The 27,296-nt window shown below is 36.6% G+C and overlaps 2 protein-coding genes across 5 annotated transcripts in view; one reads left to right on the top strand and one right to left on the bottom strand.

The window, feature by feature from the left end:
- LOC113545037 (zinc finger DHHC-type palmitoyltransferase 14) overlaps positions 1-15,925 on the top strand; it is a 56,600-nt gene extending 40,675 nt beyond the window's left edge. For 2 of the 3 annotated variants that reach the window (XM_053237594.1, XM_034307771.2), the window contains exons 9-10: positions 271-373; positions 14,329-15,925. In XM_053237594.1, coding sequence (XP_053093569.1) covers positions 271-373; positions 14,329-14,721 — 496 coding nt within the window. In that variant the 3' untranslated portion in view covers positions 14,722-15,925. The remainder of the gene's footprint in view (positions 1-270; positions 374-14,328) is intronic. The other variant, XM_053237593.1, reaches the window with a different exon arrangement.
- A 1,312-nt stretch (positions 15,926-17,237) lies between these two features.
- On the bottom strand, positions 17,238-26,501 carry lgals8b (galectin 8b). 2 transcript variants are annotated; one of them, XM_026944316.3, is made up of 8 exons: positions 26,324-26,501; positions 25,976-26,064; positions 23,457-23,667; positions 21,585-21,704; positions 21,446-21,472; positions 21,263-21,351; positions 21,019-21,184; positions 17,238-18,706 (listed from the first exon to the last, which is right to left on the bottom strand). In XM_026944316.3, the coding sequence occupies exons 1-8, from the start codon at positions 26,360-26,362 to the stop codon at positions 18,557-18,559; spliced, it is 891 nt and encodes a 296-aa protein (XP_026800117.1). In that variant the 5' UTR covers positions 26,363-26,501; the 3' UTR covers positions 17,238-18,556. The 2 variants fall into 2 exon arrangements, with proteins under 2 accessions (XP_026800117.1, XP_026800118.1); XM_026944317.3 differs by having other exon boundaries at positions 25,976-26,048; positions 26,324-26,481.
- Positions 26,502-27,296: the final 795 nt, after the last annotated feature.

Raw genomic sequence — 27,296 nt, 5'->3', positions numbered from 1 at the left:
GTGTAAGACTTTTGAATAGGTCCTATGCTGTAACAGAAACCACACAGTGCCATTTACTAGCTGAAACACGTCATTGTTTGTCTACTGTTCTCTCATACTGTGTACCATTTCTTTCTTAAAATGCTGTTTTGTGTGTGTAGTTTGACCTTTAACACGTTGAGTGATAACCTGATGATGATGATGACGATGATGATGGGTTTTGTTCTGCTAATTCAGCATCTCACTGTTACATGTTTGCATGTCAGAATGTCTGTGTGTTTGTCCCCACAGTCTCATCGACAGAAGGGGCTTGGTCCTGCCCGATACGCCGCAGCCTGCACCACCCACGAATGGTATCACAATGTACGGTGCCACTCAGTCCCAGACCCGCATGGTAAGTGTGAACTCAATGTGCAGCAACATGGAACTCCGAACAACCTTATATACAAAAGAGCTGCACTGTCAGCTGAATTTTTCCCTTTCGCAGTGTAATGCGGTAATATAACAAGATAAAGATGTCCTGTAAAAAAAAAAAAAAAGAAATACTTCCTACTAACTCATTTTCATACGAACAAAAAATAATTGCATGATTTACATCATAATAACTTGAATTTTATTAAATGTTTTATTAGTTTTACTAATATTCTAGTTAATAATAAGAATAACAATAAACTTCATTTACAGAGCACTTTTCGATGATAAATTGTAAGTAATATCATAGACTGCACAAGGATAAAATAAAAGATGAGGTGAAAATAACAGTATAAAATATAGAGAGATCTATCTATATCTCTCTCTCATATATATATATATATATATGAATGACAAAGAGAGAGCTGTTTTCACATCTCAGTGGGGGAAAATATTATATTATATATCACGATTCCTTCTTGGAAGATGTCATTATAGACTTATGCATTTTTTAACTGAAATCAAAAAGTGGTCATATGAGGAATAAAAATAATAGCATAGGCTATATAAATCAAAAGTCAGGATGAACAAAGAATTGTTTTGAAAACCCAATTGAATCAAAACTGAATCAAATTGTGAGGTTTAAGATATTCCCACCCCAGCACAGCTGGAACTACTGTGTATGGAGACATTCTTTTTAATCCCCAGTATCCAGAAATTTTGTTTAAAAAAAGTTTTCTATTTATCTCCATGTCAGAATAGTATAGTGAGTAGTCAGTCATCAGCCCACTGCATGCCGTGCTGTGATGTCCTTCATGTGTGAAAATGCAGCATTTCCAGGAATCTGATGGCCTGCTGTGGGCTGAGCCTCAGTAAACCCTCAGCTGAACCAAATCAGTGCCAAGGCACACTAAACACCACTCGGTGCCAAACACTCCTTCTAGTCACTCCTCTGTCCCCGCTCTCTGGCCTCGCTGTTGAAATCCCTAATATAGATGCCAGTGTATGTAAATGTTTATGCTAATAGAGATCATGGCTTATCATTCAAATTATTCAAATTGTATTCATCACACGGTCACACCTGGTTTCTGGTCACAGTCGCACTTTGGTCACAGCTGATTTCTCAGTGCCGACCCTATTGGAAATATTATGTTAGGAATAAAGCATGACGGTGCGCTCTGTTATAGGAAAATAATCAACAACAGTGTGGTTTGGTTTGGTTTGGTTCAGCCTAATGTGAAGCAGTTGCAGTTACCACCTCATAGTTGATTATTTTTCAACAACATGTCTCAGAGTGTTGTACTTCTCTTATACTACAGCAAATTGCCAAGGATTACATTTTTAATTTATTAAAAGAATGACATGTCATACTATTAAACATTTATAGTTGCATTAAATGTTGTGGAACATGCGCGAAACGAATTAGACCCTGTTATTACTTATTTAAGAGCTGTTAGTAAGAGCAAATAATTCAAGGTGCCATGTTACTGAGAAACCCGAAAGTGTCAACTTACAGATCTTTACAACATGCTGACACTCAAAACTCCTTCCATGTATTTTAAACGCAACCATATGTATGAATGTGCATCTTTGATAAATTACAAGTCTTTTTTAATCTGGTTATTATTAGGCATAGATTATTGTGGATTATCTGCTTAGAAGTCCTTGTAAATTAGCTGTTACTACAGAAACAAAGTAAGAAAGGGCAAGCAAGGAATAAAACATGAGTGTTAGACAAAAATAGTGCTCGGGGGGTTGTGTGAAGCATTGTATTATTCCCCTATATAGTGCATGCGATAAACAGTCATTCGCTCACCAGCCTCTCTCTCTTTCCCTCCCTCCTCCACCCCCAAAAGAACGTAGCGTAGCTTGTCATTTTACAGGGAAACTGGAAAGCGTAAACTCCTCTGTCCTGGAGACTCTCCTGCACTGATAAAGCACCGTGACTCTTTCAAAGCACTTACAGCTTTTTCCATAAATTTTCAATAAATGTCTCCTAACAAAAAAACCACATCACATCAACGATTATACGTTTTTCTTTTTAAACAAAGCGTTTTTTAAAATCCATTTTTTATTATTAGTCTTAGATAATGTGCAGCCTCTGCCTTGCAAGTCCCTGTGTATAAGCTGTTACTATAGAAACAATAACGTATTAGAACGAGTGCATTAATATCTACCTATCGTTCATGTTACAACCAGAACTACTGTCCGAGGCCGTGCTGTTATACGAAAAGAATGCACACCTTCTGACCAATCAGATTGGAGAATTCGACCACACTGTGGTACAACAAGTACATTTTGATATGTATGTATATGTGTATGTATGTGATTTGAATTACAGAGCTTCCGTTATCGAAAAATAGCACATTCTTATCTGTGACAGTACACTTCTGGCTTTCACATTGTGTTCCTTATGGCTTTTCCTTGTATGAAATATGCTATCACACTGTAGACTGAACTGCAATTTAGTCTGAGTTTTATATAAAAATACTGATGGATGTACCGTACCATTATTCCCTGAGTTAGTAATTGTTTCAGGATTTCATCTGCTGTATTCTGGGCTTGAGTTATCGAGGCAGCAAGTTCTCAGTAATTATTTTTCAGTGTTTTTTTTTTTTCCCCCCTTGCTTGTCTCTGCACATTTTCATACTCTCTCTTCATCACATCCTCTAGAGAAATTCCAGCTCAGCTTCATCTTAGTACAGCCTCTTCCCAGCTATCAGGAAAACAAAATACACCGACTCTTCCCTCTATAAATTATTTATATCTCTTCACATATTTAAATAGAATTTTACAAAACATTTTTATTACCAGGATGTAAAAAAAACAGCAGTTAAAAAAGTCTGATATGACAGAAATATATCTGACAGCTATACTTTTATTTATTCTTTTATTTAACTCATTTCCTCATAGTTCAAATGCAATGCAACAGGGCGAAACCCTGAACAACGTGTGAATTTATTAAATCTTATTTAAGTGGAAAAAAACACATTTATTTAACCCTGAAAAGGAGAGTTTTTTTTAAATCAGTGCAAGTTAATATTTTCCTTTTTCAAAAATCAGTATAAAAAACATAACATCAGCTGCGTCCAGTCAGTTTGTAATTGCTATTTAAAAAAAAAAAAAAAAAAAATATATATATATATATATATATATATATATATATATATATATATATATATTATGGGAATTGTGACATTTTTATAAATATTATATATATATATATATATATATATATATATATATATATATATATATATATATATATATATATATATATATATATATAAAAATGTCACAATTCCCATAATATATATATATATATATATTTTTTTTTAAATAGCAATTACAAACTGACTGGACGCAGCTGATGTTATGTTTTTTATACTGATTTTTGAGTACTTAAGCAGTCTGAATAAAGAGCAGAAATAACTGCTGGTGATGAAATGTTCACTTTGACCACTCAGACTGCTTAAGTCACATGGCTTAAATTCAACATCAAAGATTTTTATCTTAAAATCTTTCTGATTTTAGTCCAGTGACCCCTCTAGTTATTATAGACATTATTTTGTCACACCATTTTAATCACAGGTTCATATTTTTTTAAATTCTCCCCCTTTATGCAGTTATTGTTTGGGCAAATCTACTGCACTTTTCTAATGTCAGAAGGGTGTTCCTCTCTAGTTCTTCGTGTCATACTGTGTGATTTGATAATGTGCCAGATCTCATTCCATGCCACAGAAAAACCCAATGTCGGTTAGTAGCAGGGAAGAGATTTGTGAAATATGAGATGTATTTTACTCCTCTGTCTGACCTGTACTGTTTTTTTTTTTTTTGTTTCCATAAATACCACGTCTCCTCTGTGCCGTACGATTATTTATACTCATGCTGATGTCCTGATCAAGATGGACTATTAGGGCACTGGTTTTGTAATTGGATCGATGTTTCTATTTGCACTGGCTATGGAATAGCCCATTACTACAGAGCTATAAGTGTACATTAGCCTCTGTTGAAAAGGAAAAGAAGCTAAAAATAAATAAATCAGATTTGTGTGCAAAAAAAAATAGAACACGTGGAAGAAGGTGAAGTAAATATTATACCCAGTGATCAAGGGCACACTCTGTTACAGGTTACTGATCATTTCCCTAGCAGCACTGCAGCGGTTTCACAAACATGCAAATGCAATGGCTTAGTAGGAAACGCATCACCACAAAACAAGGAAATGACTCAAATCACACTGCTAAAGCAGCCAAGAACTTGAGAAGGGAAAAGTGGGAGGAATGTCCAATATGGTGTTCCCATTTCTATCTACTCAGGCTCGTATTGCACTTAATGAAAGGAGAGCGAAGCTAGAAACCCTGCAAAAGAAGCAGCTGACTATGGCGTCAGCAGCACGGCGGGAAAAGTGAGGCAAAGTAACGGAAAGATGATGGTGTTAGTGGCTTGCCGTGGAAAATCAAGATAAATTTAGCAGCTCTTACAGTAGTTGTGGCTACAAGACAAATCACAGGTTTATATTAATGTACTTACTCGAAAACATTAGCGTTTCTATAGTAATTCACAAAGAACTTGACGATTGATGCTCCAAAACATTTCTGTCTCTTTCTCTGTTATTTAACAGAGAAAAACATTTAAAAGATGATTATTTAGCTTTTTTTTTGGAAGGAGACTCCAGTGTCAGTGCTTTGTAAACAACTAAGGCAAAGTTGTTCCTTTAAGCAGTTTTCTCAGTACCATGACGAGCTGCATGTTTTTGTCTTGTTAAAGGTGCATTAGATAAGATCTGTAGGGGAAAAATGTCTCTTAACAATTAAATGGATGGAGTTGAATAAGATTTGAATGATTTTTACTCACTGAGCCTGCCCCCATTTCCACCCATGTACACAAAATCTTATGGTGGTTAATCTAGTTAGCATGCTAAGTAGAGCTATCATTAGCAAAGACTGTCATGACATCACTTTCAAGCGCACTTGGACATTCAGCTGCTCGAAAGCCAGGTTACAACTCTATAAACTTGCAACTTCTTCTCATAATGGTTTATGAGGATGTGAAAGGGCGTTGGGGGCGTGTCCATAAAATGACTGACAAGAGGCCAATCCAAATACTGGGACAATGGCTAAAACTATATATATTTTTTTATCCTTTCCATATAATTTTCCACTTTATTTGTACCAGCAAGTAATGAAAAATATTGAGTATTGCACCTTTAACTTGAAGAGACAAGAAGAAAAGAAAAGAGAGGCTGGTGAGGAAGCAGCATTTTATAGCTATGGAGCTATAATTATTATTAAAAATATTATTCATAACAAGAACTATGTTGTTTTTAACTACAAAGTACCAAGTGTTGACAAATTGCTGTGGTATAAGATGAATAGACACGTCATGAAGTGCTTTTTTTGGAAAGTGATCAATGATTATTTAACTATAACAGCGTTTCGTGTTGTGTTTTACGCCTTATTAATATACTCCTACACTGTTTTAACCCTGTACTTTCCATTTAAAATCTTATAAAATAATTATTATTTTTATTATTAAGAGCAAAACAAATAATTTTGATGTCATTCTCTCAGTACTGCTGGTGATTTATCTGAAGATAAAGAAAATATTTTTCCACTTTTCTACAGCTTGTGTTTCTTCCTTCCTTTCTCCCCCTGCTGCCTGTTCATCTCGAGGTTGTGTTATAATGTAGTGCTTTGTTTTGCTAAATTTTTCTAACTTGCAGCATAGTCTGCTGATCAGTCAGTCTGTTTAGGTGTTCTATAAATACACAAGTTCATCATAGGACAGATAAACGAGCATCTTTGTCAGTGACATAAATAAGATACTGGCGAGAGACAGAACTTTGTGACCTGACTGGGTTTTAGCCCTTAAAGCCGCCGCAGCGCTGAGCTTGTGTAGCTCTTTGTTCTCCTACAGCCAGAAGGTCCAGCTTTCTTGGGAAATGATAAAGGCCTTTTGAAGTCCTTTGCATTCACAGTTCCAACATGGCTTCATCTGATCACAAAAGCTGTATTTTGTGGCAGCAGGAAGTGCCGTATAAAGGGGGGCAATGCCACAAGCGTGTCTATAAATGGACTTTTCCAAGAACTGCGTCGGCATTTCTGGAAACGCTGACACTATACAGGTGCCAGATGTACTTAATCAGGTAACAGATATGCCTTTAATGCACATAGTCGTCATACTTCATCTAATGATGTGATTTCTTTTAGTTTAGGATCATGTTTAAGTAGTAATTTGTGAAGAACCGAGTGAGTTTTCTGTTGGAGTATCCACACTGATTGTGGCGCGACAGTGAACACAGCATGACTAGCACCTGAATATCTCTCACGCTGTCTCCATTTCAACCACTTTTCAGTATTCTCGCTTCCAAAATGCTGCCATTTGTCATGCAGTAATCAAATTCATGCAATGAGGTATTAAAGAGACAAAGATATTTTTAAAAAATGGATTCATATTGAAGGCTAATTACTATTGCTAATAGTGTAGTCCCTGCTCTAAAGTCTGCAAGTAAGATTATTAGCTTATATAATCACGTTTAAGGACATTCAACATACTGATGTCTATATCCACAAAGTAACACGTATGGAGAAGGAGTGTGCATCTACCACAAAAAACTCAGAACTCGTTTATTATTTATTTTTATTTATAAGATACTATTTCTTTTATAACCACTGATGATAAAGATGATAAAGTTATATGATATGATTATTTGCTAAACTGCAACCTTAAATTTAATTTGATTTGCCTTTTTATACTTTACACTCATACTTCATACTTAATTGGGGTGTCAATTTCATTTTAGGTAGCAGGTTACATTACACTCAATTCAATGTCAATTGGGCCAGACCAAAGAAAAAAGAGAAAAGATTTGTAGACCAATAACACATAAACAACTCCTCTTAAATGAGTGCATTTATCTGCATTTATCTGCAAATAAAAAAAAAATTGTGTCTGCACAAGTTTTCACTCTGCTGTTGCTGTGAAACCCCAAAGTTCCCCAACTTTTATCAGTCCAGCTCTGGCCTGCAGGATGTAAGGTTGCCTCCCAGCTCAAAATATTCAGCAAAAAGTTGGATTTAAAGGATAGCATTAATTTGAAGTCTAAGAAACTGAAAAAAAAATAAAAAATCTTGTCATTTAAATGCTTTTATAGTCAGTCTAACTTAGTGCAGCTTTAAAAGCCTTGTCTATTTATTGTTAGTACATCATTAAAGATGGCATTAAGATGTTTTTTTGAACAGAAGCACTTTTTTTGAGAGTTAAACTCTTTCACGCAATCACTTACACTGTAAATATAATAAAATATAATAAAGTATAAATGTAAAAAAAATCATTCCTAACAAAAGAAAAAATCAAGTCTCTTCAGACGTAAACATTTCCAGTTCCAAAAATAAATTTATTTTCCAAATCAAATATCCAATATACCTTTTTTTTATTTTTATATATATATTTTTTATATAGATTTTAGTACAAACTTTGTTACAGATTTTTATTTTATGGCTTCTACAATATTGATTCAGTACAAAAACACTTTAGATTTCCAAACATTAGTTTTCTAGCACAAAATTAAACGTTACAAAAAAATGTTTGTATGTCAGTAAAGAAAGCAGCATATTACATAAGAGACACTTTTCAGACAAAAAAACATAATGAAGGCTGCTGGGTTTTGCTGCAAAAATAAGAAGCAAGTGTGACAGTCGAAGTCTCCAGAAGAACTGTGGCTGCTTCTGCAAGATGCTCAGTAACACTTACAGCTCATTTCCTTATAAAACTGCACAAACTGTACCTGAGACTATGTAATATGATATAATATAATATGATATAATATAATATGATATAATATAATATAATATAATATAATATAATATAATATAAAACCATACTGTTAGTAATTTCAGTCCTTGTGAAAGGGAAATCACATTATAGAAAAGGATACTAAACATGTTGGTCCATTTATGCATGTTAATCTATTTTAAAAGGCGCACTATATCCACATTTGCAGGTGAAAGACACATTAAAGGTGTACCGAGGAAAAGTAGTTTTCAGAGAGTGTACCATCCACCACTAGTTTAAAGACTGGGGTTAGAATTGGCAGCATCACTTTACAGTCTAGCACCACGTTTTGTCACTACATAAAATCTAGCATGTTAATAACCACTGTGGAAAGCTTGTTTACCCTTTTAAGACAACATTGTGGTTTATCAAAACACCACAATTACACCACACACACTGTAACTACTTCTTTCTAAAGTGGCTTCGTGTTGACAGTTCGAAAGGAAGTTCTGCTTGGCTGCTTTGCTCCTTTCCACAGACCTGCATGCCTTTTTTGATTTACCACAGTTCAGTAGAACAATGAATCCATCTTTAATAAATAATACACAGCCTATTGAATACAGCTCCAATTAACATGGAATCTAGTGAGTAAAACAATTGTGTCCCCCCTGAGAGAAAAATGAGTCAGACCTCATAAAACCTAATAATGAGACTTGATAATTAAGTCGCATCTTCATAATTAAGGGCCATTACTAAAACAATGTGGAGAGAAATATGAAATTACAAGCTATGCCCGGAGACATGATGTCCTCATTTAGACTCTCATTAAGGAAGATGCATGGAATCTGTTGATGTACGAGTTAGCTGCAGGGGAGTCGCACCTTAAAGCTGTCTGAATACACTCGCTGGCCAGTTTAATAGGAACCCCTGCGCATTCATGCAATTATCCGGTCAGTCGATCATGTGGCAATAGCACAATGCATAAAATCATGATACAGGTCAAGCGCTTCAGTTAATGTTCAAACACCAGAATAGGGAAATAATGTGATCTCCGTGACTTTGACCGTGGAATGGTTCTTGGTGCCAGGTGAGCAGCTTTGAGTATTTCAGAAACTGTTGTTCTCCTGGGATTTTCACACACAATAGTCGCTAGAGTTTATACAGAATGGTGTGAAAAACATCCAGTGAGTGGCAATTCTGCAGGAAGAAATGTCTTGTTGATGAGAGAGGTCAGAGGAGAATAGCCATACTGGGTCAAGCTGACAGGAAGGCAACAGTTACCTTAAAAAAAAACCCACTTTTTACAACCGTGGTGAGCAAAAAAAAAAAGCACCTCCGAATGCACACCAAACCTTGTGGTAGATGGGCTACAGTAGCAGAAAACCTCATCAGGTTTCACTCCTGTCAGGGAAAAAACTGCCCAGTTTCAGTGAACCTCTCACTGTTGATGTCAATGTCATTGTCCTGTATGAGGTGTGACAGGGTGACACAGGGACACTGGAGGCTAGTGGGGAGAAGAGAGAGTGAAGAGAGCACAAACATTTCAGAACATTGCCACAGGCTGATCTGTTCAACATCCTCTCTGTGTTGTTCCTAAAATAAAATCCTGTGATGAAAGTAATAACATTTTGGAGGCCAATCCCTCTGAATGCCCTTTATGTCTACTACCAAAACACTAAGCAGAGTTACTGAGATAGTGGCTCTATATTCAGAAGCCAAAAATAATGCCTTTAAAAGATTATTTTGACACTAATGCTATTAAAGCTTGTAGTAAAAATAATCTCAGATTGGTATGAAGATGATTAACCATAACCTAAGATCTGCTTTATGATAATAGTAGTATTTATGAATTTAGCGTGCAGATATGGTTTGACTCTGTTTTTGTGAAATATTACATTAATGAAGAGAATCCAAAACAGGAAGTAAAATTCATTCCTGTTCTAAAAATTGGACTGTCGATCGCTCAGCATGTGGTTAAATATTTAATGACTCTATTGATTTAGGAGTTCTGTCATCTCTGAAGTTTGATAAGACCCTTATTTTCACTTCAGTTCTAACAAAGTTGTTTTCATTTTTGTCAATACTGAGCTCTCTCTAGAGCTTGTTTTATAATGAAAGCAGTCATCTATTCCAGCGTTTTGAGAAAAGTGATAGCCATAATCATTGACCTGTTATTTTTCCAAATTGCCTCGTGAAATCTGGTCTCCAAAACCTTTTTCTGAATGCACTTATGTAGATATGATTATATGCTTCGTCTCGCATTTCTTATCACCTTAAGTTTACCAACAAAAAAAAATTGTCCTAGGTATGTGATGCATTTTGTGGAATGCAAAACCCAGCAATCTAAGCAATCTAAACAAGCTAGACTATGTTTTAACGGCTACTAAAGACTTGTGTGGCATTCAATGAGCTGTGCTTTTGTGTATGATTCAGTGGAATGACTTCTGCTGAATCCCCTTTTATTTGTGTAGGTTTGTAGAGAGAATTAAATCGAACAGGTCTTGACTTACATCACACTCTGAAAGTCATATAGGTGCGCCATAGTTTCAGCCATATTTTTCCTTTACTTTCATTGATGACCTTCAAAGAGCCATTCCTTACTTATAAGCAGCTGCACCTCAAAGAGCACAAAAAAACCCCAGTGACATCTTGTAGTCTTGTAGACATAGTATTTTTTCCCTCTTCTCTTAGTTTGATAGTATGCTATTTATTATAATACGTTTTTTCCAGTGAGCATTCTGTTCAAGTGGTTTTGATCTTTCTGTTGAATGCTGTGAAGTTTAACTGCTGAGGTGGAAAAAGTACTGAGAAATTATACTAACGTGAAAGTATAGATAACGTTTCGAAATCGTACTCAATTAAAAGTAGAAGTATCCAACCAAAAAAAAATATATACTTTATTTATAAATAAAGTTGCTACTTTTAAATGTACTCAAGTATTAAAAGTAAACGTGTTTTACCAATGAGATTAAGTTGTTAATATTTTCGTGTTAAACATGACTTTTATTACTTATCTAAACCATTTTAAACCATTTTAAAGCAACTACAATATTTTGCCTGAGACCATCATTCATCTCCCTAAGATTTTCTGATCATATGCATGACTAACACTACATGCTTTGATAGTGAATTAATCAGCCGTGAAATATCCTGTAAATAACCGATATTTACCATTTGCTAGAATTTGACTTGCTGCCTAGCCAGTTCATGTTAGCTACTGGAATCGATGCTAGTCTAACCTGGCATTAGCAAAGAAATCAGGCTAACTTCGATAAATATCACCGGTTAATGTTAAAAAAAATTAGTGAAACTTACCTCAACATGCTTTTTCAAAATTAGATGCCATTCATGTCTTCTAGTGAGACACAGGAAAGGCCACATTTTATACAAGTCTTTTCTTATTCTAGTACAATGAAATATTTTGGTGAGGTAGGACCAGGAAGACTCATCCTTCCATCTTCAGGTGCACATTTTTTTTTCCTTGGAAATGTAATCAAGTGAGAATACACGTATTGAGTTTTCAATGACACTTAAGTATAAATACACCAAAATAATACTTGCATATAACAACAAAGTATAATTCATCAAGTGTAACAGGTATAGAAAGTTACAAACTTGCCTATATCTTGCCTGTAGTTGATAACATACTTAAAGGGGTGAAGCTGAGTTTTAAGAGTAATTTAAGAGAAATTGGTCACATTAAAGTACATCAACATTTTTATGGTACTTAATGTCATCACTGAAAAACGATTTCTTTTTTCAGGCCACTTTATAGGCGTACTGTTATAAAAATGAGTGTAGTGATAATCTCAAAAGGTTGATCTATTCAAGCGCACTGGTACTGATGATGGAATGTGCTACAAAATGAGATTTGATTTTAAAGAATCAAGTGCTGCATGTACAAGTTACTTTGAAATATTCTTGACTCAGCTACCACACTGCATGTTTCTTAAAATGAGCCCATAGTCTTAGCCTAGTCACATTACAGTCAGTCATATAACTGAATGCAATAATGCCGTGATGCCATAATGAAATGTAATCACAGTTCTTTAAAGTTAGTTTCACAGACAGCTTAGCCTCATGGAAGTGCTCTTTTCTATTATTCAGCATAACTATAGTAAAACTAAAAGGAAATCTGTGTAGCTATGAGACTGAGAAATGGAAGACTGGGTCTGTCACAGAGCCAGAAACGGTTCCTTAACTTCCTATAATGTTAGAAACGAGAACTGCATGTCTTCTTGAGCTGTCACCTCCAAGGTAAGATGATTGTCAGGAAAATGGTTATGCCACCAACTGGGACAGACAGATTTAATGGAGCTGTTTCACAAAAAAAAAAAAAAAATTCCCAGTGACTGAGCACCTGCACCATGTGCTGTAATAGTCAACAATTCAGGTGTCTCTTACATCCTCACGCTTCACTTGACGCAGCACGCTGTTTACTTCTCCTCGAATTTATTCCAAAAAAAAGGTATTTGAAGTTTAGTTGACAAGCCAGAAAAAGACAAGAGTAGTTTCTCAGTCCCATCTATTGTGATTGGATTATTTTACAATTCGTAAAATAATCATTTTACAATTCGTAAAATAATTGCTGAATGAAATGAGGTATACAATGAGGTGCTTATTGTAACTTCTAGTTATGTCACTTTATGTCACTTTACCTCACCACAGAGTGGAATACGGTACCGATGCAAATCACAATGTTTTAGGAATGAACTGCATTTCAGTATCTCATTCCTAAAACATTGTGATTTGCATCATGAAAGCAACGTAGTATAGATTTTGCTCTCAATTACCTCCTGTGCATTACATTTCCCATTGTTCCACTGTATTGATTAGATCAACATGTGGCACTGATTCCTCACCTGAACATAAATTTAATTATATTAGGTGTATCTGAAGTAATCCATACTAAACACCAGCTTCATGTCAGTTACTTTTTTATACAGTGGTTAGGTTTGCGAGATTGTGTGTAATCTGCCATATTGTGCCCCCTAACTATCACCAATTGATAATAGTATTGTCTGTGGCCTTGACGGGGAAAAGAAGGGGGCGTGGCCACACATACATAACGCATTTCGTATATATGATACATCATTACAGCGGAAAAAATACCAGACACTTGTTACGAGTCGGCTGTAGCTGCAATCGCTAGCTTTAGCATTTAGTCAGGTTTTTGTCGTTGCTTTATTTTGCTTAATTACTCTTTAACAAGGTCAGGAATGCTGCTTTAAATAAGAGTAAGTTATTTGCTAACTAAACTCATTATGAAATGAAGAAAAATTATTTAAACTACATGTACGTGTGTTCGGTGGTGAACAGTAGCAGAGATACTTATTGAATTCTTGAATTGTATTACTGAGTTGCCCTGATAAACAACACTTTTTTTAATTAATTAAAATCTCTGTTCATGTTTTGGGAGCGAAAACATTCACGGCGTTATCTGTTTGGCATCACGGGCAAGGGAAGCTGAGATGCGTCAGAATAAAATGTTTTGTCAGACAGCAGGTTATTAGGGACTATACAGGAGACAAAATAGGCATTACAAGTTACAACATGCTTTACGAGATATTACACACTTTATTTTTGTTGATCTTAAAGCTGCAGACACCACGTTTTCCCACAGACATTCAAATCGCCAACTTGATAGCCATCAGGATAGTTAGAATCTATCTGCGTTTCCCGATACTATCCATCATTCGTCCCATGCCTAATAATGGTACCTCAAAAGTCTGTCGTAATTGTCCTTAAAAAGCCTTTCGATGTGTGTTGTAACTGCAGTGAAAAAAATCTGTAATTGTTTTGGAAAGATCTACCTGAAGGGAACACAGCTGTTTTCCCAGAGTGATCAATTGTTCCCTGTGACCAAAACTGCGCTTAATGTTGTTATGCTTAATGAAAATGATCGATGGTAGTGTTAGAAAGGCTCTGCTCAGTGTTGCTCACACACATTGATTCATTTGGGCTGAATAAACAGATGTGCTCTTTTGAGTGAGGTAACGTTTTTGTATTGACATAATGACACTAACATCTTTTATTTCTGCTTATTCACTTCAACCCTGATCGATAACAATTTCTGTCCAATTTTCTCCCTATTCATCCCATCAAATTACATCTTTCACCTCCCACCCCTTTTATTTTTGTGTACCCTCTCTCTCTCTTATTCAGTGTGACCAAGACCAGTGCATTCAGAGCACCAAATTCGTTTTGCAGGCCGCCGCTACGCCGTTGCTGCAGAGCGAGACTCCAGTCATGGCTGATGAGTCATCGGTGCCTGGCAGGCCAGCTCTAGGCGCTCCGTGTCCGTTGCTTCCTCTCGGCCAGCCCACACCACCCACCTCCACCCCAAGTCTGAGCTGTGAAGCTGAGAGTCTGAGCCCTCCTGCCCCCGAGGCCCAGCACCACTTCCTCACACCTGACGATGCCCCCTCACCCCCAGGCATGCTTCCCTGCACAAACCCGCTGGACCACAGCCACACGGCGCCCTTCTACAACCCTGCCAGCCAGGACTCTCTACACGAGGACTCGGTCAGAGGCCTGGTCAAACTCAGCTCTGTTTAAATAGACTGATGCGTGGTCATTGTGTGTGTCCCCCACACTGCCCTTTAATCTGTGCCAAGAGCCTGCTAGCTCCTCATCGTAACTCTACAATCTCAGTGATATGAGCAGCCCAGAGTCACTCAGTGTGGACTTGAACACATTTAAACCCAGCTCACAATCTGCAACACTCCCTAGTCACAAAGTGAGCTGCCAAATCTGTCTTTGCTCCTCTGACTGTCTGTACAGGAGCTGCTGCCCTCGAGGCTGGGTGGCTTCTAAAACAAAGGGCTGTAACTAACTCAGTGCATCGAACCATTTAAGAAGAGGATGTTCCACTTGAATAGCTGCTTCATGTGTCACTTGCTGGGATTCACTTTGTATTTTGGGCTGATTTTGTGGGTTTTTTTGTTTTGTTTTTTGGAACTCAGAATCTCTGCCTGACGACTGGGAACGGACAGTTTTTGCCTTCCTGTCTTTTGAGATTATTGCACGGTTGATAACGTGAGGTGTTGTCATCATGTTGCATATGCGTACACTTTTTCTTTTTTAACTATTTTGGAAAGAATATGGTATTGTGTTGTGGCACAAAAGAAATGTTTTCCTTTCTTAACAAATTGGTGTATATCACATGGATATTACTACATTCCCTGAGTTTTAATGGGATTCTGTAAAAGCTGTTCCTGCATCTTTAAAGATTCAGTGTTGTATGCTGCAAACTTCCCTGGTCTGCATAAACACAGTGTTATGTTGTGACGATTGGCTGTGGTGAATGTCTTACCAACATGACCTATGATACTGTGTCATGAAAGAAATACACTGCCCAATAAAATCTGATTCATTACAAGCACCAGTTACCTACTTAATTTCAGACTTACATTAGGATGCCATTGTTTTAGGACTGACAAAAAACTCCATGCATTTTAGTTACACTTGCTTTGCAATAACCAGCTTGTACATTAATCTCAAAGAAATACATTATTAATTTTGTCTCTGTATTCCAGAACTTTTCACCACATGCCCTTTAGTCAAATTTTCATCCAGAGCAGATCAACAATTACATAAGTGCTACTTTTATATAATCAGTTTTAAATGTACAAACTGGTGTTATTGTTCTGAAATAACAGGATCCACTCAAAAATGTCTTAATTTTCAGGAAAATCAAAGAATTTTGTTACTATTGAACGAATACATGTATAAACTTAAAAGAACACTGTTTTTCAACATCTACCACTCTGTAGTGTGTGTGTGATTACTGCAGACATGAATTTGCTAACCTATTTAGTCAAAATTCAGATAGAAGCCTAAGGGCAGTTGTTTCATTATTAATAAATGTGATTATATGATGCAAATTCACAACCATTACACTCTAAACTCTAAAATCTTTTAGATGAGATAGATATATATATAAATATTTTAGTTGTTACATGTTTTTTTCTTTTCCACTGTTCAAACCTTGGCTCAGTAAAATAAAAAGTAATTCCTGTTACGTAAAACTTACTTTAAAGGCTAACATTTTGTGGTGACTATTCATCCCGCTGAAAAAGGACGAATTACACATTTGGAGCTTATTTTACAATTAGCTTTGATTGTAGGATTCATGAAAGGTTTCATAAAAAATTTTTCACATAAACGTCAACCTCCTCAATGACTGCCCCTAGACTTCAATTATAATGACTTTCTTTTTTTGAACAAGGTTTATTTTATTTTTTCAAAGAAAGAAACAAGCTAAAAAAAAAAAAAAACACTCATTCAAAACACTGCCCAATCCCATGCAAACAATTCCCCCTATATACACACACACACACACCCACACACACACCCACACACACACCCCACACCCCACACACCCACTCACTATCACCACTATTAGTTGTTTAGGGAAATGGTACATAAATGGTATAAAATGAATATTACTAATTAAATAGTAAGTAAAAGAAAATATGTATTTGTAATTAGATCAAAACAGAAAAGGGGGGAACAATAAATAAAAAATGAGTAAATAAATGTATAAAAAGTAAAATAAAAATATTAAAGGGGGAAATATATATATATATATATATATATATATATATATATATATATATATATATATATATTTTTTTTTTTTTTTTTTTTTTTATGGTATATTTGGTATATGGTATATTTATATGGTTATATTTTATAATCTGGTCAAGTTCAGCTGTTAGATTAGCATCCAATTCTCTTACCAACTCTATAAAGGAATACCACATTGTATTATCATGAGTGTCAAATAAACATTTTCACGTTTCTCAGTACAGGCAAATAAACAGTAGATACAGATTAAAGGTGTTGGTCTAGATGTTATGGAAAAAGTCTGTCTCTGACGTTTCTACTCAATAAATATTGGGCAACCTCACAGACATGAACTGCCTGCAGGTAATTTGCATAATCTGAATCACGAGCCAAGAAAATAATTAAGGACGTGCGTAACCCGAGTCTGAATATGAGGAACTTTCCCTGTGTAAATATTGGACTTGAGCCTCCAACTCTGAATAAAGCCTGCAAGTTCACTGTAGTGTTTATCACATGCTTTATTAAATACATAAGTATAAAGCACATTAATTATAATAATACTGTTACTCCGTAACAATACATTTGCACTCTTTGCAAACTGCTTATACAGTCCTCCATTTTAACCAAAACTGAACATGATGGGTGTAAAAACTGTAGAATTATCCCTCATTGTGAGTGCAGTCCATTCGTATCATGTTGTTCACTCTTCTCAGGTTCTCCACCATGTTCGTTTAACACAACAGCATTCTGATTTGTTCATTATTCTAGTTGTTGCATTCAGTATTAAACAAAATCCACCGACCCCCTGAAGAATGCAGTACATTTTTTTCATATGTATAATCCTTCATACTTAAATATTAGGCACATTAGGGAAATATGTACCCTCGTATTTATTTATTGGAGCCATTTCAACTTCTATTCCTAACATTTCTATCCAGAAACCCCAAACCAGTTACACTTTCATAACATTTGATATTCTCTGAGCAGCACTCCGTCTAGTTTTATCACAACTGCTGTTAGATTCAAGCTGACATTTTTATTATATATTTATTTTACTGTCATTGAGGTTATTGAGTTTTAGATTCAATGCAATGACCAGTCAGTTAGGCTTATAACTATAATAACTATAATTTCATCACTGTAACATCAGGGCTGATTGATGCAGCACTGATCGTTTTAAAAGCAGTAGTGTTTTGCATAAAATTATGCACTAACTGAGACAACTTCAACTCCAATTTAAAATAAAACTCTTCAACTTCCACGTTTAAGATTAATCACTTGTAATCAGTTCTTGCTCATTTAACTGTATAGCAACTTTAATAGTGGTTCATCTCAACCACTGTAATGTCACTTTAAAGCTTTAAATAAAAATTATTGACTATGCCTTACAGATGCCATGTCCAGCATCTTCACTCATCCAGATAATAGCTTTTATAACAGCTTTTCGAGTCGATAGTAAATCCTCTGTGCATTTTTTTCAGACTGTCTCGTCTCATAAAATGTACCCTGACTTTTTTAATACATGTTTTTATGTCATTGTGACATAAGGCAAGTAAGTAGCCATTGATTATGTACATATATATATGTATATATTTTTTAATTCGATTAGCTAATTGCAACACTATGGAAAAAAGTTCCATGGATCCAGGTCTCAGATCATGTTTTGGAAACGCAGCCCTTTCCTCACATGCAGTGGTGTGCATTGGGCGTTCTCTTTCAGTGACACAGCTGTGTATTCGTTAATTGGCTGTTAAAAAAAAAAAAAAGAAAGAAAGAAAGACAGAAGTGCTGAAGTGAGCATGTGCTGTTACTGATCTGAGAGTCACCAGAGCTTAATGTCCTGTAAGTCCAGGTCTCCGAGGACCTCCAGCTGGGTGATGGAGCTCAGGTCCTGCACTCGGTGTCTGTACTCCAGCAGATGCTCTCCGTTCACAGCGATTTTAAACTGGTGAGTCTGGCACAGGATGATGATCTGAGGACACAGACAAGAACAGGTGTGTTAATGTGCTAAAGAGCCACGGAGAACCAGAAATCTGTGTGCTTTCTAATTATGTTGTTGTTGTTTCTGCCACAAAATGACAGGAACAACTGGTGAGCATTCAATATCTAGTAACTGAATTAATCCTGTTTTAATATGCCCTTGGTGGAATCCCAGAAATCATTGCAAATCGGACACAATTTCAGTTTCAATTTAATACACAGCAATAAAATACTGTGAGATAATTTGTATTTTAATAACATTTGTTTTGCTACATTCCAATTGGGCTTTATGCAAATCACCATGGAAATCACTTCAGGATGCAGATTTATATTTAGATCCATAATGAGCAAGCTAGAGGTAAGAGTGGTGAGGAAAAACTCCCTGAGATGTCAAGAGGAAGAAACCTTGCGAGACTCAGAAGGAACTCATCCTCTTCTGGGTGACACCAGACAGTGGGATTGTAAGCAATTACAGTATATAGTATAGTTGTAGAGGAGAAAACACAAACAGTACCGAGTGTGTTGAAAGGATGTTCAGTATGATCAGACTGTTAATAAGAGTCCTGGGATGAGCACAGGGCAGTCTTCATGATTACAGCAGCAGCTCTTGGGTACAAATCTACAGTATCCAAGTGTAATTATTTTTATTCTTACTATTATTACTGCGCATAGATAGTTCTCGGGTTGTCACTTCTCAGCTGTTATTGAGCAATGTATTATTCCCATCTTGTTTTATTCTAACACTCAAGTATCATACGAAGGTTTTGGTTTTTTTGTGTTTTGTTTTGTTTTGTTTTTTTTGCATCATGAATCACCAAACACATTTGTGAATAATTGATGTTATGTAAGTCATCATGAGAAGGATTGATAATGTGGGAACTACAGGTTCTATCTCCATAAAGGAGCCTCACATGTAAACCTAATAACCATGGCTCGTTATATTAAAGTACTTTTTTTTTTAACCTAAGCCATTCTTAATCTGTTTTTTACTTTTATTAAATGTTATCTCCAATTACTTGTCTTTGTGATTCTTTGTGAGTGTTGAATCATTCCAACGAGTCTGGAATGAAAGTGCTTTTGACCTTGAAGGTAAGTTTGATGAGGAGGACAAAATTCAGCAAACTAATCCAGACTAAGGGTAAAGTATCACTTCTTCACTGTAGTGAATCTCACATACACTACAGATGTGGAAGATAGAGATTAGGTTAAAAACTTGTTGAGGTATTCCTTTCAGAGGAGTGGTCATGATGTCATGATCTTAAGGAGTAATAACATGTTTTAATAATGTTTTCGCTGACTTGGGTTTTTAAAAATCAGTGATGCAACAGTCTAAGCGTTCTCCTTGTCATCATCAATTTGATTGTCTACCTCTATATTTCCTGTCAATCAGAATAGAGGCGTTAGTGCTCTCCTCCAAGTGTGTTCATCTGCCCTAAGATATTACAGTTTAGAAATATGAAGTGGCTACACATGTCTCGAAAGAAGCATTTACTATCCTAAACTCATAGTTGTTATGTGATAGGGGAGACTTAGCTAGAAATTGCTTTAAATAAAAATCCGTTACTTTTTTTTTTTTTGGTTATCTTGTACGATGTGGAAGACGGTCTGGGAAAACCCTGTTGGATGTCACTGTGGCTGAATTCTGGCAAAAAAATATTTTCTCTTCCTTCTGGGATCATGTTGGGTACGTTTAGCAATTGTGGTGGTAAAAACAGTCTGCCTGTAAAAACATACTAACTAAGTGTGATTTCAGTAAATGTCATATTGAACAAATTGGTTGAAAATTACATGCCACAGCAAAATGGACATAAACCTAATTAATTCAGTTAGTGAATCAGGTATCAGCTGTTAAAATACCCACAATGCTCATGTCACAGGTGTAATGCAATCTTTAAATTCAGTTTTCCAAGTTTTTTTGATTAATTTTGGGGGTAACTAGAAATTAAAATGCAATAACGTTACATTTTAATTTCATGCAAAAGAGAAACATATTTCTGTCCAGGAAAGTCTGTTTTCAGAATTGCACAGTAGAAAAATGTCACAATTTCACCATATGAAGGATTTTCCCAGACTACTATAAAGATTTTATAGGACAAGGCCACATATAGAAATAACATTAAAGGTATAACTCAGATTTTCAGAAACTATGACATGCTGTTCCAACTGTAGGGAAAGTCTCTATATTGTATTGCATCAGAGCTGGAGCAATTCTACTTACAGTAATGTTTTCACTCAGTAAAGTCTGTTATGTGAAAGTCAGAAGTGCTCTGAGCCCCTTTCCTGTGCTGTAATACACACTCATACCTCAAAGTATTTCCCAGCTGTGAACGGGAAGTATGTCAGCTCTATCTCCTCCGGTCCCCAAGACTCGCTTAAGAAAGAGTTGCGGATCAGCGTGCCTGATTTGATCCGTGCGTTCAGGTGTAGGGCGATGTTTTTTGACTCGCTGCACCTCAGGTTTACAGAGAAACTACAACACACAAGAAAAATGCTGTTATAGTGTGACTGTTACATACAATTATAAAATAAAGGAGCAGTGCTGAAGTACCTGTGAGGAAATAAGCTGACGTGGCCCTTAATTGTAATGTGCTGTCCAGGACTGAGCCCTTTAAGTATACTGCCCCTGTAGGGTATACTCTAGAGGGAGAAAGAAAATATGTAACTTGTAACTGGTGTACTTGGCATTCTGTTTTCATAATATTATTTCGGTTAGATGAACTCATGAACTCACCAAATCACCTGATTCTGAAAATATTGCCTGTGGAAATGAAGCTGAGATTATCATCATTATTAATAACCCTCCTGATTTAAATAAATAAATAAACAAATCAGTAGATAATTGGCTGTTGAGATGAGACAGAGCTTCTTACTGAGCTTGGGACATAGCCAATGGCTTGTATTTGAACTTTTCCTGATACGGAGAACGTGTCGACCCTGTGCAGAGGGATTCTGTGCTGATACTCCAGGACATGAGCTCCGTTTACTGCCACCTGCAGGAGAGAAACAGCGATCAGCAGCAACCTTCAGGTACAAAAACACAAATACGTTTAAGGTTTTTACGAGCTGCTAAACCGTCTTTGTATCCTGATAGCCTGTGCCTGAATTAGGAGAGTTCAGAGAACCCTTAGTTATAGTAAGTGCCCTCTATTTATCTCCAAACTCAGACATATTACGTGTGGCATTCCAGAAAACTGCCAAAAATTGCAAAAAGTTTTTTTTTTTTTTTTTTTTATTTACTTTCATGTGTCTACTTTGAGAAGAAACATATTTTACCATACTAGACAATCAAACTATCTAAAATGCTATAACATTCCTTCTGACTGAGACACATGCAAAAGTGAAACATATTTCACACTTTATATTTCAGTTTACATTCTTCAGGAAAACTTTTTCAGCTCTATCTGCAGTAAGGGTATAACCGAATATGAATACATTAATTTGGATTGAATAGATAATACTGTATGTCCTAAACGAATACAGATCCCAACTGTAGATGAAGCATTTTTTCTCTCGGAAGCTTGTAGGGAGGGCTGCCAGGTCTTGGTAAAACTCCAACTCTAACTTCAACTCAAAAATTGCACGTCCAGAGATCGCGAGGTCAAATCCTGACGATGCCAGAGCTATCCGTCACCGGGAGTCCAAGAGAGCAAAACTGGCCTTGCTCTCAGGGAGGAGGATGTGGCATACTCTCTCACCTATTAATCACAGCGACAGTAGCCAATTATGGCATGTAGAAGTGGGCGCATAGCACTTTCCTCCGAGTGTGTTACGCCGTCCCTGATGCAGCACAAAAATCGCACAAAATACCTGAAACATGCCCAGAAAAGGTAGATACGTGGTTCTTCTTTTTTCAGTCTTTTCGTGGAACAGTGGTGCATGTTTCTGATTTGCAGTATCTGCATGCAATATGCGGACATCACACGTAGAACCTGGCAACCCTGCACCCAGGACCACTTCCAGTTTAAAACCGAATATGAAAACAGATACAGACACAAACAGATAATAGCATTGTGCTACACCTTTAATATGTGGAATAAAATGTTAAAATTTGATTATGTGCAGGGTTTTTCCAGGACGCCACACATTTATTAAACCTACCTGGTGGAAGATCATATCTACGTTAACATTCAGCCTCTTGCTGGAAGCACTCACAATGTTTTCAGGAGGCCTGTCCACGTCTAGTAAAGCTAAAGACCAGTCTTCATTCACAGAGAGAGATCTAGTGTAACCTGAATGTGTTGGCTAGACAACAGTGATTGTAATGTGGTCTTCTTTTATTAATCAAACCACCCCATGCCAGGTAGCTTCCATCTGCTTTGAAATGAGATTAGGGCTAATTCCTTGTTTATCATTGCATTGGGTATGTAACGTTGTAGGACATCTTGCCTCTGCTGGCTGGAAAATGAGGAAATTAGGAAAACTGAACAGATATTAAATCACTCTCAGACAGATACCAAATCAGATATTTTTAGCTTAGAATTTTATCCAGTAGTTCACAGCTGCAATAAAAAAAAGATTTAAATAAAACACATTAAAAAGTCGAACTAGCCTGGCTATTTCAGTGATGATTTGTGAAATAGAAGACAGATGGCATTTAAAAGGTCTGATCTTAATTTAAGCTTAGTTTGGAACAGGCATCAGAAGCAACAAAATAAAGTCACATCAGTTTTTGGCCCAATAATGCCCCCTGGTGGGAGGCCACCTCTGCCCCAGACTCTCAAGGTGAATATCAGGTCACTCACCTTGTACACATCTTCCTGTACTAGAATGATTGTCTCAAAGGACGCTCCTTGCTTAAAGGGCATCTGATCGAGAATCTCCTCTCTGCCCCAGCTACCTTGCTGTAAGGAGTTGCAAACGATGCACGGAGAGCTCCTGAAGCGGGGGTTGAAGTGGAAAGCGATGTCAGCTCGGGGCTTCGTGCTGCTGCCACAGGTCAGGTCAAACTGGAACCTGGAAGTGGAGGTGTACTTTATATAACTACGCTGCTTAATAATCACATTTACTATAGCAGCTGTGCGTGTTCATCTTTACATGAGAACTGCACAGTATAAACAAAATGCAATTACTTGCAATTAAATTGCTTCACATCATGACTGTGCTATGCCTTAAAATAAAATATAAATAAAAGACCTGTGAAATCTTGACGTGACATGGTGACAGATTGTTCTGACTAAAATACAGCGTGTCCCAAAAGTCTCCACTGTCTTCCAAATTTTTTCATACTTGGTTCATATTACATTTTTTTCCTCAGATAGCCTTTAAGAATGCCTTTGACAGAAGAAGGACGATCATTCTCATGGCAGGAACGGGAAGCTTTCGCAAGCATGCGATGATCATGCAGTTACATGCATAACACCAGATGTGTTAACACGAGTTCATCACGAGTGGGAGAGATGAGTCCATCTGTGTTTACAATGAAATGGCAGTCATGTAGATGATGTTTTGTAAATAAATTTCCGTTTTGCTAAAAAAGTGTTAATTTCCCCTATGTATGGTGACCTCTGGGACACCCTGTATTTACGCTTGTGGATGTCATGGGTCATTGAATCACTTATCTAGAGCACCCAAAACATTTAAAGGAAAACTCCACCCTGAAACACATTAAATATGTTTATACTGAAAGGTTTGTGATGTGTTTAGTGATTCTGGTGACAATTTGCTGGTTAGATCTCCACTGGAAACTTGACGTCACCAGAGGACATTGCTAGTGCAGTTAAAATGGTGTTTAACAGAAGAAAAGCAATCATAACCAGGTTTCACTTTTAGCTCCTAAAACCGAAAAGAGCAAGAGCTTCTTTTGTTTTTGTCTCACTCACTACTTCCAGTGACATTCACTGTCATATTAATGAGAAATCCAGCACAGAAGTAGTGGGAACATCAACGTTCCAGAATGCATTGCAACTATACAACACATCTGCACTGAGTTATGGCAGAGACGCGGCTCTGTGATTTAGAGATCTACGATGGTGTTGCTAGTGGTATTAGCCTGAAAATTATGGAGCAGAGTGTACAGATGACGAGGTGAGAAAGCTGGACAGACTAAAGAATTAAAGCGCTGCAGCATCGCTCTCTTTAGGTAGAGCTGAAGTGAAGGTTCAATCCCACTGCATCACTATCAGCTGGTTGTCAAACAGCATTGTGGGTAATGTAGTAATGTAGAAACTGATAACTAAAGTGAAAACAGACCATCATATTGATGAAAGAAGTTTAAAAAAAAAAACAAAAAAAAGTCAACTCATGAGTCTTGGATGCCATTAGAGAACAGATATTAATGATAAAGATTCATCCCTATGAGAAAAAAAAAAAAACTCTTACACTGTACAGCTCTGTATATTTCTATACAGAACAGCTGCACTATGGAAAAAATTTTTTGCACACTACAGCTCTGTATATGTTTTTTTAAACATATTCTATTTATGCATATTCATATACTACATTACATTCCTCTAAAGGCTGCTAAACGTTATCACATAGTCTACTAGATTTTATTATATTGTTTTTATGATGCATGTGTATATCTAGTTCATTGCTGTTCTGTTCATTGTTGCACTGTGGGACGAGGCACTATCGTCATATTACATCACATGTATGTAATATGGACAGTATGCGACAAATAAAGAACCTTGAACCTTGATCCCTGCTTAAAAAAAAGGCAATAGAAACCCTCACAGAATTTGTAATGGTTATAATGGGAACTGTATTGGTTTTAATGGAAACTGTAACTGGGTCTCTATTGGTAATTTGTTGCCTTCTATTATTGGTGGCATGTTATGTTTAGTGGATACCATTAGGGCCTGGGGAATGGTTATGGTTTTAATGGTTAGCAGGGGCGGACTTAGCACTAGGCAAAGGTAGGCAACCACCTCGGGCCCCCAGAAGCCAAGAGCCCCTAAAAATGAAAATTATATATATATATATATATATATATATATATATATATATATATATATATACACACACATAATATATATTATATTATATACACACACATATATAATTTATTTTTAAATTATTAATGCTAAATAAAGGGCCCCCAAATCACTAAATCCACCCCTGATGGTTAGCTGATGGTTTGTAATGGTATTTGTAGTGGAAACCATTAAAAATTCTCTGATGGTTTTTGTGGAAGTAGGTCAGGGTGGATTTTTACTTTAATGACCAGGTTCGAGGCATCATGTTGATGTTGCAGGTAATAAAATGCCAGTAAAGACTAACAGATGATAGGTGAAGCAGGCTTAGTGGTTAGTGAAGGTGTTACCTGTCAGCATGATTGAGGACACAGCCCTGAACTACAACCATCTCCCCGGCCTGAAGCCCACCTGGGATGAGTCCTGTGAAAGGAATTACCTGAAATAAATCCATCAGATTACATTAACGACGGCGTTTACAAATAACATCTCTACGTCATTTACACACAAGGAATACAGCAAAGAGGCTACTTGTTTTTAGCCTCTTTTTTCGAGGTACATCTGAGTGTTTCATCTGCTTTCACCTGAACCGAATATCAGAAGCTAATCAGGACATTTGGTCCAAAAGCTGAGCTTTATCTGGAGCTACAAATGCTAAAAACGAGTCGTCGGTACCGCCCCGGCTTGATGATACCTACCGGGTTGAAAATGGCCTGTTTCGCATTGGCCACGGACATTGGGAAACCCTGTATAACACCGGTTTGTAGATGAGGACGTTTTTAAAATCTTTAGCTCTTCTCAAAACGCCATTTTCCCCTATCAGAGCGTAGATATAGATGACTCGCGCACGAATCGGTTCCGTGTGAACAACTCGCTTCAAGCGAGCCGATTCAGATTGGTTTGTTTTATTTGTAATGTTACTCTGCTAGGAATTTTAAATGTGGTCTTAGGCTAAGATTACTATTATTACTTTTAACGGATAAAATATGGAAGGATATTTAACGGATATAAAATATGGAAGTGCGAATGTGGTTTGCTTTAGCGGTCAAGGTTTAAAAGGTGATGGGATAGTTGGTGAATCACATGATCAGTAGTTGCATATTTCGATTCATTTGAACAGGTTCGTTAAGAGTCGAGTCAGTAAATTGAGTCGGTAACGCCATCCCTGACTAAAACCTAAATGACATACATCTCTGACTGACTGAAACCTAAATGACATACATCCCTTACTAAAACCTAAATGACATACATCCCTGACTGAAACCTAATGACATACATCCCTTACTAAAACCTAAATGACATACATCCCTGACTGACTGAAACCTAAAGGATATACATCACTGACTGAAACCTAATGACATACATCCCTGACTGAAACCTAAAGGATATACATCTCTGACTGAACCCTAATGACATAAATCACTGACTGACTGAAACCTAAAGGATATACATCCCTGACTGAAACCTAATGACATACATCCCTGACTGAAACCTAAAGGATATACATCTCTGACTGAACCCTAATGACATAAATCACTGACTGAAACCTAAAGGATATACATCCCTGACTGACTGAAACCTAAAGGATATACATCTCTGACTGAAACCTAATGACATAAATCACTGACTGAAACCTAAATGATATACATTACTGACTAAAACCTAAACGAT

Source organism: Pangasianodon hypophthalmus, chromosome 10, assembly GCF_027358585.1.
Source record: "Pangasianodon hypophthalmus isolate fPanHyp1 chromosome 10, fPanHyp1.pri, whole genome shotgun sequence".
Classification (NCBI taxonomy): domain Eukaryota; kingdom Metazoa; phylum Chordata; class Actinopteri; order Siluriformes; family Pangasiidae; genus Pangasianodon; species Pangasianodon hypophthalmus.
The sequence above is the reverse complement of the archived record's forward strand: the minus strand, read 5'-3'. Positions and strand labels throughout refer to the sequence as shown.